The sequence below is a fragment of the Myripristis murdjan genome, chromosome 5 (genome assembly GCF_902150065.1).
Source record: "Myripristis murdjan chromosome 5, fMyrMur1.1, whole genome shotgun sequence".
Lineage (NCBI taxonomy): Eukaryota > Metazoa > Chordata > Actinopteri > Holocentriformes > Holocentridae > Myripristis > Myripristis murdjan.
In genome coordinates, this window is record NC_043984.1 from 19,562,921 (window position 1) to 19,576,620 (window position 13,700).

The 13,700-nt window shown below is 43.2% G+C and overlaps 1 protein-coding gene across 1 annotated transcript; it reads left to right on the forward strand.

Moving 5' to 3' along the window:
* The first annotated feature begins 5,337 nt into the window (after nucleotides 1-5,337).
* ip6k2b (inositol hexakisphosphate kinase 2b) lies at nucleotides 5,338-11,630 on the forward strand. Its single transcript, XM_030051953.1, has 5 exons — nucleotides 5,338-5,930; nucleotides 8,933-9,164; nucleotides 9,290-9,453; nucleotides 9,612-9,787; nucleotides 9,876-11,630. The coding sequence occupies exons 1-5, from the start codon at nucleotides 5,717-5,719 to the stop codon at nucleotides 10,494-10,496; spliced, it is 1,407 nt and encodes a 468-aa protein (XP_029907813.1). The 5' UTR covers nucleotides 5,338-5,716; the 3' UTR covers nucleotides 10,497-11,630.
* The last annotated feature ends 2,070 nt before the right edge of the window (nucleotides 11,631-13,700 follow it).

The following is a 13,700-nucleotide window of genomic DNA, read 5'->3' on the forward strand; positions in this document are numbered from 1 at the left end:
TTCTCAACTTTCATTCAAATGTACATGACAAGATGTAGATTCCACAGTCCATTGATGCATACTTAATGTTTTCAAAACAATGTGAGTTAGCTCTTTGTAACAATATTAACTTGCAGGCAGTTTTTCAAGTGTGTGAGGAAAAGGATATTTAGCCAAGATTACATTTACAAGTCTCTCACTGCTTGTAAGTTGGAGGAAGTTCTGAGTTTATAGATCACAGAGGCCAGTCTCTTTCCAACTATGTTTATAGACATGGGCCTGTGCACGGGTATGTGTTAGATTTTAATGGACTAGGTCCAACTTCAAGTACACTCTTGGAATGTGTCAACTGACTTGCTGTATTAACAAGTTGGAGAATATAAGTGATGGAGGGCTGAAAAGTTCCACCAGTGACACAACTAGACCTATTGTACTCACAAAAGTCACCATTTAAGACATTCAGTTGATTTGATTAAAATAGTTGGGCACTTGGGCAGTAGAGTTACTTTCCTGATTCAATGTATATTGCAGTTGGTTTTGTTCTGTTTAAGCTGTTATTATTACAATGAACTCTGTCAACTATCTCTGGCACCCCTGACATTGAAAGGGTGCTGTTTTTAGAAACTATTTATCAGGCTGCCCAAAACCGCCTGTCTGCTTTTCCACCTCTCTCCCCTCTGCCTTCGATAACCCTTCCTTGTGTAAACACTACGGAAACAACTCACCAATAGAGATTTTTGGGTTTGGTTGCTAGGCTGATAAGCAGCACGTGAGAGTTACCTACATACCCTCACTATTGGCTGGAAGAGTGTTTATGGCCAAGCCTTGTGTTTGGATACTCATGAGCAAATACCAGGAAGATCAATGTTCCATCCCGGCACTGGATCACTGATACTGCCTCATATTTCACATTTTATATGGCTGTATTTACTGCGAAATGAAAACAATCTCATTGCCGTCCACGTGCTTATGATCATTCATCATTGTCACTGACTGATAGACACATACATCTGGTATTATTTGTCTGGATTGATGTTTGTCTCTTGAGGCTGGCTATGAAAACATACACCAGATGACAAACAGCTGTTTTGATTGTATTTTTACATTCATAGAGATAGAGGCGCATGATCAGATGATCTGTTTTTTCCATTGCTTAAAGAGGGAAGGAGAGAGGGGATGATATGAGAAGGAGGATGGGGGGATTGGTTCAGGACTAAATATGGCTGCCCTTAACCTGGCATTGGGTCAGTTGCACTCATCACTGTTAACACACTTACATTTGCTGGAACGGCCCATAAGTGAGGTCACATGAGGCTATCCCTCACTGTGGCTCTCTTTATACTCATTTATGTTTATGTTTTTATGCATCACGTTTGGGAGAGGCATGGAGCCAGTGGAATGTCATTTTGGCATTTTCATCATGTTTTCCCCGCACAGGACTGCCAAGACACACCCTGTCTCAGCGCACATTTCACCGTCAGCTCTGCCTGGCTGTGTCATGTCCCCTTGTTTCTTCCTCCAAGGCTCATCCTCTTTCCTCACTTGTTCCTGACTCTGCACATGTACTGCGCATATGTTAGTGTGACATACTGGGAATTGACACATTTTAAGTAAGATAATGCTATCCATTTGTGTGAGACTATCTACTGGTCAGGAGAAGCTATTAAATGCATTGAACTGCAGATGGACAGATGTGTGATGGAACAGAGTGGGTGCTAAGCTCGTGGGGGAAAGAGGCAGATGGGTCATGCTGTCTGGGGCACACTGGCTAATACAGTATGGTGTTGTTTACTCTATGCGGTCATGGAAAATCTTACAAAGCTGTCACATTAAATATTTACATGTAAATCATATAGTTAAATACAGGAAGCTGTGTCATTCAGTCAAGCAACAAAATGTGCAATTAGTTGGTCCACTGCTCTGTATCACAGTGCAAATAAATAGCCTCCTGAATCTTTGTTCTTACTGGGAAGATTGTTCTGCTCATGTAATTGGATTGGTAATTTGTATTCGGTATTCAGCTACACCACATTTTCAAATATTGTAGGATCTGGATCTATCCCACCGCCAGCCTGTCTGGCCACAGAAAAGGCATTAAGCATATGTCAGACAGAGCTGGGTCACTTGGTATTAGAAATGGGCCAGACAAGGCAAGATCAATCAACAGAAGCTAAGCTAGTCACACAAAAGGCTTTGAATAGGCTACCAGGCCTGGTGCAGATAATATACTGGATGTAAAAATACGAATCCTCAGCCACTTACAAACATTTAAAAAAATTATTTTGTAATTGTTCTGCACTTGCATATGCATTTGTGGAGTCTGTGTTTTTAGTAGACTGGATTTCTGGTGACTGCTGTGTTTGTAGAAGACCACACATCATACAATGTGCATGGAGGACGTTGTTAGAGGTTGCATCACTGCTCTGTTTCAGAGCTGGGCTGAAGGCCCTGTGGCACAGCCTGGGCCTTTTGTCCGGGGGCACGAGCGCGTGAGATGAGAGAGGAGGCTGCACTAGGCTGACATAACACTGACGCATCCGTCAGGCCAGGGTGACTTAGCTAAAATGGTTTCAGCTCACATGTGAACTTAGAGTTTCTTCCACCCTTTACACTCACATGGTTATCATGACACAAGCAAAGTGCGTTCCAGGGAACTGTAGTAGATTTCAAAATGTCTTCTCTGAGAGATTTCACTTCCATTGCTGGTACCACACGAGCAGCAGCCCACAACTGCATTTACATTTTTGATAATATATCTAACAACAAAGATTATTATAGAATAAACCTGATGTATGTTTGATTAGGGGTCATTGGTATTCCAAAGTTCTGAAACGCTTGGTCCACCACACACACACACACATGCGCGCACACACACACACACACACACAAACACTTTTACACTTGAGACCATCTATAGACTTTTGCAAGCACACACACAAACACGTCATCCGTGCAGTAATATAACACCGCTGTGCCTTCCTTTCCCGAAAGATGGACTAGCATGATTGAGTCAGCATTGTTCTGTTGATCCTGGGCTGAGCAGGCTCGGGAAACCCTGTGTGTGTACCCCCTGCACACACTCATAGGTACACACACACACACACACACACACACATTGCTATACACACACAGACTCTCCTCCTAGCTTTTGCTTACTGCCACAATTTACACTGACCACTAGGGAGTCCCTGTATCTGGGACCCTGGCCAGAGACGAGCAATGCCCAGTTCAAGTATAGACCACTTAATCCCCTCTCTCACTCTGGTTATTGGATCCTTTCTCAGTGAGCAATTCTTCCCATTTCTAATCCCAGTGCAGAACTGGAACATCGGGGATTAGAGCACGATTAGGCTGTAGTCGTGCACAGTGACCTGCGCCGCGTCCACGTTAGCTCGATCAGACCTGGCACACAAGCCATGTTCACTGGGTCAGCTGCCACTCACAAGGAAAATTCAGGTTTGGTCAGTACTGCTAAAGCTCTTTGGTTGTCTCACTAACACAGGAAAGAGCCTTTACTTCACACTGAAACAGATTATGTGAAGCTATAATGTCAGCCTGTTCACACACCAGACCATGGAGCTTTCACAGTTCCATAACATGTTAACTTCTAATATGTGAACTGTTGTTACAGCTCCCTGCCACGGGTACTTTTGCAATAAATATGTCCTCATAAACCGAGGTTATTTTCTCTTTTCAGTTTGCAGGGTATGATGGCAAAAATGTACTACTACAAATCAGTTTAGGGCTCTACTGTTGAAGAAAAAAACTCCACTGTGAGTAGTGATCCCGGAGGCCTAGTCAGTGGGTTATCTTAGAAAATAGCCGTCTTTGTGTTAATTGCTTAAAATAACCTATAAATTGGTGATCTTTGGGTTTCTCTTGATCTGGTTCTATTTATAGATGACTGAATCGCGGCGTGGAAATTGTTTATCTGCCGCTGACATGCCTGTTTATCTTTGCAAAGGGGTGAGGTTCTAAGAGGTGCTTGCTAATTGATTAGGTGAATGTTGCTTGCTTCTTTGCCTTTATCTTTTGTTTTGCCTCTGGTTGACACACTGCACTGATAGGGGGAGAAATTTGTTTAAACAGTGCTGTGATAATGCAGCATTGTGTGTGCTGTGCAGCCTTTGTTTGTGTTTGGTGTTCTGTACTTCCAGTTGGTGATGAAAGGCATCACAAAGAGTGTCTTAAATGTTCAATACACAGATCATATATATATATATATATATATATATATATATATATATATATATATATATATATATATATTCTTCCAGTGTAAATGCATGACATTAGAATAAGTTAAAGGTATGGATGGATAATACTGATACTGTGATATGAGACTAGATATTACGACTTTGGATACTGTAATATTGCTTATTGTTTGTACAGTAAAGAGATGCAGTTTTCTGAACTTATTAGACTGTTGTAGCTGGTCTATTATTTCCTCTACCTGCTTAGTCATCATTTTCACTTTCCTAATAACTGTTTTTCAAAATCCTGCATGTAAATATCTTAGCACCAAGTTGATCATCCCTACAATATCTTCACAATAGCAAGGTTTTTGGCCAAAGATACCATATTAGATTGTGTCCATAGCCTATAATCAGCTCTGATAAAAGTCCTATGGGAATATAACTTCCAACATGTGACTGAAGAAGCATCACCTCCTTCATGGAGAAGAGAGGAGGTTTTGGGAAATGTGGTATTGCTTTTGGGAAACATCAGCACAAGCCGTATCTTCTCAACCATGTAGTCATTTGTTCATGGTAATTATAAGGCAGAACACAGGTGCACAATACTGATGTTTAGAAATGTTACAAGTAGCACCTTTAAAGTCAGACTTGGGCTATTGACAACCTCTACAGGCTGCTGCTGCCAAACACCCTGCACTCCTTTCAGTTTTATCCCTCTCATTCTTTTACTCACTCGTGAAGCTCAAAGTCAAATATGGGTAAGGAAAGAGAAAGGGGCTGGTGTCAACAATTTCATTTTCTGCCTTGCTTTCAGTTTACACATCATGCAGCACAGTTAGGGCCTGTGTATTAGCCATGAGCCCTATGTTCCGTCTGCAGGGATGATTTCTACACCCGATAAAATATGAGCGTTATTGCAGCATGGGCATTTTGAAGAATGCCTTGAATGTGTGTTTTTGTCTCTTGTACTTTTCCTGTCCCCCTCCCCCCTGTTTGTCTCCTTCCTCTTTGTTTGCTTGATCCGTCTCGTTCTGTCCTAGGTGCCTTGTCTCCTCCCAGCGACAGCCGCGGCTCTCTCATTGGCTGGCTGCGCAGAGGGGCGGGGCTTGGCGACTGCTGTGATCTTTTAGTCGCTCTGAGATCAACGCAGACGTCAGTTTCAGTTACAGCAACGGACGGAGGTAGATCCAAGCACACGACGTTCAAAATCGTTTTATACTGTTTCTATATCTGTGTAAATAACCTTTTTTTGTACATACACGCACGGGGAATATCTCAACCCAAACGGACGACTCTCGTGATATATCCTCGGACAAGGAAAGCAAAGGGAATATAGGATTTTTCTCGCTGTCTCCTCTCCTTCCTGCTCTGTCCTTTGTGTTTTTTTTTTCCACCGCTGCGCTTGAGTAGTCGAGCAGCAGCGCCCCCCTGCGAGCCAGAAGGGAAGAGTCAGAGGACGGAGAGCCACACAAGCGGGCCGAGCCTCTCTCCTCCCGTGCGCCGTGGGTCCCACCAGCTCAACTGTCCGATGCGGAGTGAGGATGAGTCCCGCTCTGGAAGCCCTCATGCAGGCGGACGGGACATCTTATCCCGGAAAGGGGGTGATGCTTGAACCTTTCGTGCACCAGGTGGGAGGCCACTCCTGTGTGCTGCGATTTGGGGAGCAGACGATTTGCAAGCCCCTCATCCCCCGGGAGCACCAATTCTACAAGAGCCTCCCCCAAGAAATGAGGAAGTTTACCCCTCAGTATAAAGGTAAGCGCATCATCCCATCAATTCAGTATGTGTGTTTCTGAGTCATGTTTATTTGGTGCAAATTATTTCTCCGCTGTCCTGTCCTCTCTCTCTCCCCCTCTCCTCATCGTTACGCAGATGTCCATGGAGCGCATCATGCAGTTTTAACATAGGGTTATGGTGCTGCAGCATAAGGATGCTATGTATTTGCTTTTTTGGGGGGGTGGGGTTGGGGAACTGAGTGGACTGTTATAGGGGCCTAAACGACTTGCCACCTCACAGAGCTTGAATGTGTTTTGATAGTTTCCATTCAGCATTGCCCACATGTTGTTCCTTGTGTACAAGTGTCACTTACCTTGGGGCCATTAGTATCACAGGCAGTAGTGAGGCTGTGACCCTCTCATCTGAGGGCGGTGTAAGTGGCCTCCCAGCTGACAATCTGACTACCTGCCAGGATGAGCAGCCAGACGTCCCTGGTTTTAAAAAGGGCTATGGTTTCATATAGGATAGGGTTGCAGGTGGATCAAAAATAAATGGGACCATGACAAGGAGATTTCCATGGCTGTTTTCAGGGCCATCATAGAAACGTAGTTTTGGCTTTATACATTGGGTGGGATATTTTACTCCAGAGAGGACATTGGTGTACTCAGTGTTCTTTTACATTAGCACACAAAAATAATTGCATATAGTACATATTGACACGGTGGGTGTGTGACGGCGATGCGATGCTTTCATGGTAGCTGACTCCTCAGTAATGCAGTGTGTGACTATTAAAAGACTTGAGATGAGGAGTGGGATTTGGAGAACTGGTAGCACTTCTTGTGCCTTAGGAAATGTTCCACATCTTTGACACACCCCTGCCTCTCTCTGTGTACATAAGCTGTGCAGGTGGATTGACAACATGTTTTTGTTAAATAGATGCAAGGTAATTCATGACTTTGTCAATATCTTTTGCTGACTAATTACAACAGCATTGAAAGGTCCCTTGCGCAGCTTATGGTCGCTGTAATTGCCATTAATAAGACTGTCAGAAGATTACACACTGAAAGCACGAAATGTTGAGGTCACTTTCTCTTTTCATCAACTACAGCCATGAAGCAAATCAAGGTAAAAGCCATTATCCCTTGGTGATTTCCTTTCATAAACCATTCACTAAGGAGGAGATGTAAATAAAGAGCAGAGGAGACAGAAGGATTTTTATGTTTTAAGACAACTGAGGTGCAGGTTGTGCAAAAGCGGCTGCATCTCGGTATCAGGAAGATGTTGTATATTGCGTATATTCAGTATATCACACTGCATCTATGCATCTATCATGTTTTATCATTTGCTTTGTATATTTTTCTTTTTTAGTTTTCTTATGAAGGAAATATATTGGAATGTCATCAGTTGCAGAGGGTGAATTTGTTTGGGATTTGGGCCTTGAAGTGAGATTTGAAAGCTTAAATAATCACTCGGTCATTGCTACTGAATCGTATCATTTTGGACTAGTAAAACTCTTACTTAATGCACCTTTAACAGTAATTTGTGAACACCTACTGCAAATAAAATCATGACCTCCAGCAAGTTCCCACACTCACTGACAGTGTGATGACAGTGCAGCTCTCAAAGCAATGCGTGGTCAGGACAGAGTTAAAAGGATCTGCAGGAGACTGACGTCACTGCACATGACATCAGTCAGGGCTGAAGCTGCGGAAGAAAGATGGGTGCTGGGTCCTCAGGGCTGCCATTTAACATGCACATCCACCAAGCTTTTTATTTTATACACAGACTCATCTTATGATTTAGTCTTTTTTTTTTTCTAAGTAAACTCTAATTTGTTGTTTTTGCTGCCATTAGGAGCAGTTGTGTAATGTGAATCTCTTGGAATAGATTTGGACCGCTTGTGTCATTAGTCATGTTTTACATAATGTTCTGAACGGCATGCGGTATTCATATTTCTGCCACTTCCTATCTGGATCTGTTTTCTCTCCATCCCTCCCTCGTCTGTCTGGGGTTTGTCTATATCAGCTCCTGCAGCTGTGATGTTCATTCCCAGTGTGACACCTACCCCACCCCTCACAGACCCGCAGTGCACGGACCCTTGTAGGGACTTTTATTAGATCGAGGGGAGGTTAATGGGGTGCGTGTTTGTGGGTCATATCATAAAATACCAAGGACATTAAGGTGCGGTGTGTGTGCAGTGCTTCTTTAATCGTTGAGACTGTTTTAGAAACATCTGTTACATCCATTGCCCTTTCCCCGGTTTGTTTTTGAATTGTCAAATTTGATTAATAATCCTCATAAATTGGCTATATAAAATTACATGACACACCCGAAAGGAACTGCAGCATGGACTTGATGGACTTGAATGCTGTTTGTGCAAACATGCTTTACTACATTTTGTTGTGTTTGAGGACTGCTTTATTCTCATGTGGGGTTAACAGATTGATAAGTTTATGTATCATGGTATATTTGTGAACATCTGAATTGTGGCTGTGCAACCATTCACAGTTGTATTGGTTTATTTTGCTCTTGTTCCATCTTTGTGGGTTTTGGAAATACTATTTTGTTTTCTCATTATGTCACTTATCACAGTATTGGGAATCTTTCAGTCTGTTTCATTCACTGCTGTGTGGAAGTAGCTTAATAAAGGTCTGGGTCTGTTTCACACATTTGCCTCTTGTGGTATTTTGTGTCTGTTTTTCTTGGTTTATGAGTTACGTACACTCCCTGTGCTCTTATTACTTGACATCTGCTGTTGATGCTTCTGAATGCTCCATTACTTTCTTCTTCCATCTCTTTCTCTCTCTGCTGCTACTTCTCCCACCATACAATATTTGTGTGTGTGTGTGTGTGTGTGTGTGTGTGTGTGTGTGTGTGTGTGTGTGTGTGTGTGTGTGCGCATATGTGTCAGTGGCTGTTAAGGTGTGTCTTTTGGAAACAGTTGTTAAAGGCTGCTCTGAGAGATTTTGGCTAAAAGATGGAGTCGAGAATGTGGCACTAAGAATCTCTGTGTCCTATTTCTCCTTCTTTCCCTCTATTAGGTGTAGTATCTGTCAGTTTTGAAGAGGATGAGGAAGGGAACCTGTGTCTCATTGCCTACCCCCTCCACAACGAACCAGGGGTCCTGGAAAACAAGGACCCCTCAGCAGACTGCGAGCCCAAGAGCAAGATGCTGAAGTGGGGTAATAAGAAACAGTCCTCCTTGCTTTTGGAGAACGACAAATACAGCAAAGACAGATCTCGACAGATCCGCAAGGAAGACAAGATAATGAGGTGAGAAGGCCACACCTACCCTGGCACACTAATGCAAATCATAGACACTGAGACATAAATAAGCTCTGTAAAAGCAGAGCCATCTCTGTATATCTTAAATTTTTCTCTCTGTGCCCCCTGTGCAGCTTGAATCGTGATGAAGTGCAGCAGCAGCAGGCTGAAGTTCTCTACTACAGCTTGGAGAAAGGCAATGTTGTGCCTCAAATCAAACACAACCCCTGGAGTCTCAAATGTCACCAGCAGCACTTACAGAGGATGAAGGAGAATTCAAAGCACCGCAACCAATACAGTATCCTTTCACCGAGCAAATACCAGTAATCAGATTTCACAGTCTGCCTTACAGCGCACATTGGCCGTGTTTACATAACCTATTAATTGATTTATGTACACTGTGTGCTAGTTTATAGTCCTTTTTGTTGTTACTTGACCCTTGACCCTTCATCACAGAATTCATTCTGTTGGAGAACCTGACATGGCGCTATACAGTACCATGTGTCTTGGACCTGAAGATGGGAACACGCCAACACGGGGATGACGCATCAGAGGAAAAGAAAGCCAATCAGATTCGGAAATGCCAACAGAGCACATCTGCTTCAATTGGAGTGCGACTTTGTGGCATGCAGGTACAGCCATTTAGCGCATATCAAATTTAATTTGAGGTGGTTAAATGTTTGGAGCTGCAGTGCTCATGTTTGTGTCTGATTCCTGCAGGTTTACCAGTCGGACTCAGGCCAGCTGATGTTCATGAATAAGTACCATGGCCGTAAGCTGACGCTTGCAGGTTTCAAGGAGGCCCTCTACCAGTTCTTCCACGACGGGTGCCGCCTGCGTCGTGAGCTGCTGTCCCCGGTGCTGCGCAGGCTCAGAGAAATGCAAGCCGCCCTGGAAGCCTGCGAGTCTTACCGCTTCTACTCCAGCTCCCTGCTCATCATCTATGATGGTGACCCCCCCAGAACTCCCACCAGACCCAGACACCATGGTGGAGAAGAGGGTGATGAGGATGAGCCATCAGATGAAGAGGAGGAGGAAGAAGAAGAGGAAGAGGAGGAGGAAGAGGAAGGGGCATTCGGTTTCCCTCGTTCTTCTTCAGCAAGTGGCAGTGCTGGTGTGGCAGGAGGAAGCAGTAACAGCAGCAGCAGTCGCTCATCCCGCAGCACAGGAGAGGCCAGCAGCCCCATGGTAGACGTGCGCATGATTGACTTTGCCCACACCACTTGTCGACACTATGGGGAAGATAGTGTTGTTCATGAGGGCCAGGACAGTGGCTTCATCTTTGGCCTCCAGAACCTGATAACCATCATCTCCCAGCTGGAGGATCATAGTGCTGACTAAGGCTAGACTGGAGCTGCGATGCTCTGAAATGCTCTCAAACCTGGGAATAGCAGGCTGAGCTGAAGCCATGCTTCTCCAAAGGTGCATTGTCCTTATGCCTACATGGTGATCTGATGCTCCTCTGCTTGGAGCAGGACTGGGGCACCTCATGGAAGGATCCATACGGTTGTTCCTGCACTCTCCTTAACCTGCCATGGGACAGGGCCGCCTGTGCTCTTACTTGCACTTTTCCCTGTTTCTGGGACTGCTCTTTTCTTTGTTATCCATGGTAGGAGAAATTTTCTATGAGACGGTCTCTTAACAGACACAGGGACTCCTGTAGCATCTAGAACGCTCCTCTCCCGCTCCTCCTTTGTTACAGACCAGTTTATTTGCTGTAAGTTCTCTCTGAGAGAGAAAGAGTGAGCGCAAAGCAAAGAAGATTTAAGCTCAAGTGTAGTTCTAGGAACTTGGTGCTTTCCCTGTGGAAATGACAAGAGTTTTTTGGGTGAAGTTTGGACTGCCGTTCCCCACAAGCACAGCACATATTAGTGGGGGCTGACTGTACAAGCTGACCTCGGCTGGCTAGGTCAGCGGCCTTGTAGCAACTGACAAGTTAAGTTTCTAATAAGTCAGACGTTTTGAGTTTGTCATGGTGTCTCTGAAGGCCCTAGTAACAACAGTGGTTTGTGTGTCCACTGGGCACTTGGATTTACAGCAGCAACACACTGTGTTGGAAGAACAAGATAATTAGGTGTAGAAGAAGGGATTTGCCTCTTTTCAACCATTTTTTCCCCTGTATTATTTCGCCTCTAAAGGACATTTTGAAAGGGGATTATAAGGGGATAATATCCTTGTTTTGTCACTTTGTTTTGTCTGATTTACTCCTCTTCATTCCTTTAACGGTGACTAAAGAAGAGAATATATTGATAAGAACACTAGATACAAAGACTATATAGAGACTTTATTTATTTGAACTGTTTGTTAAAACAAAAAGAAAGAAATGGAGACAAAGACTACATTCCATTTTACCACTCTTAATGTTCTGTTCTGATATGGACTGATGAATTTTGTTATTGCAAGTGCAGATACCTCTCTTGTATACCTGTGTGTCAACGGTGTCTTGGAAAATAAAGGCATTTGTTTGTGGTAAAATGTACTCTCTTTTTGGTATCCATTTGTATAGTTGGTGTGTGTGTGTGTGTTTTGTTAATGTGGATAAAAGGATGTGTATTTATTAAACCGGAAGTTGTGGATTAATGAAAGTGCCATGATAATCACACATTATGCCTAATAATAAGCACAGGAAATTAAATACAATATTTAATATATTAAGGACGTTTTTTAATCCTACCATTATCTAGTCATTTCACAGAGGCTCCGAGTACCTAACAGAGCATACAGAGTGTATGGAGTCATTTATGTCGCTAACATGTATCTACTATGAGATTTTTTTTTATTATTTTTTTTTTTTTTTTTTTAGCTCCATCAGACCAGTAGACGTAGTGGTCCAAGCATCTGTTTCAAAGTCAAACTGACCCATGATGACATGGATTTTAACCAGGATCTAATTAATTTAAAAGCTACCTTGGAATTTTCTTTATTTACTCAGGCAGCAGAGGAGCGTCCTACTTTCAGTTTTGCTTACAAAAAAGATGGACTCAATTTCAGAGAGAAAACATCATGCTCTCTTGTTGCAAGAAAAAACAATAGAGAAAAGAGACCCATTGAAGAAGACAGTAATGAGAGAAGTAACCTAAGCAATCACTTTAAAGTGCCAAAGGGCTTTTACAGCATAATGCGTGTTTTAAAAGATCCAGTGCAAGGATTCCACCTCAGGAGGGGCTTTCTGTTGATTTCTAACACAAAGAGCATCATTTTATTTACATTTTTGATGGTTAGAGCACTTGTAAGAGTGACGACACCATCTGCTAGACACAAATATTTCAATCTTTTGGGGAACTTCAGTAGCCAGCAACAACAGCGAGAGAGACTTTGGCTGGTATGGCAATTAGCTGTCTGGCTGTTTACACAAGGAATTTGTTTTGCTTATTAAGCAGGAGAGACATGTACTGTGTTAACATTGTATGGCGGACCAGTTTCCAGAGAGACAGAAGGCTAATATGAAGTGACACTCAAAATCACTCTGTGGGCTGGCACAGGTCAGAAGTATCCCACAGTCTTTTGTCCAACACACCTGACACATGTAGTTGACTGTTTTTTATAAAATTGAAATAGAGAACCATTTGGTTCTGAGATGATACTAGCAGTGAATGGGGATCATTTGTTGTGGCACCTATACAGTATTATATGGTTGTTGATTATAAGATCTTATTACAAGGTCTTGTTTATTGTAAGGTCTTATGTTGTGAAAAGAGCCAAATAATACGGACCTGGTTCTGTTTACTCTTTCTGAGTGTGTAATTTGGACGAATGCCTTTGCTAAGAAATAGGCTTTGTTCATTAACGTTCAGAGGTGCTGTATGCTTGAGCCAGAGAGCACATAAAGACCGGAAATCTCACTGTGCGTGCGTCATAGTTACAGAGTTCATTATTAAGCAGTTTAGTTGAGATCTTTGGCCTGTTTGCCGCTCAATGCCGACATCTGTGATTGGCACGCATTTCAGCACTTGCCCCACTTTAGGCTGACCCTGGGCTCTGATTGTAACCTTCAAATATGAAAAACGCCCAGCAGAGCCGTGCAGGGTGCAAAGCAGGAGGCATCATAAGTCAGAGGTGGTGTAGGGGTGGCACTTCCACACAGCAGCTACAGCATGGCAGTTGCCTCAGATGACCATTTAGTTAACATGTCAACCCTGACCTCCGGAGTGAGAACTGTTCAGAAGCGGCAGCTTTGTAGTCAACCCAAATTGGCTCTCCAACAACGGAAAATACGCTGACCTAAGGAGGGCAGGTCCAGGAGGGATTGGCTATGTGGAAAGAATTTCCAGAATGCTGTTTCACTTTTTAACAGCTTGGCTTACCTGCTGCACATGGAAAAGTAGATAAGGGTGGGGTTGAAGTGAGCAGCTTAGGTGTTGATTATATTTATGCCACAGCAAGCTGGTAGGTAAGACATACCCTCTTTCTGCCCTGGGCAGAACTACAAGATGTTTCAAATGGGAGAAGTAAGTACAAAAACCCATTCACAGACAAAGGCCCATTTGTCAGTTTCAGTTCAGGCTTAGGTTAGGCTTTGTGTTTGTTATAATTAAAAGCTGACAG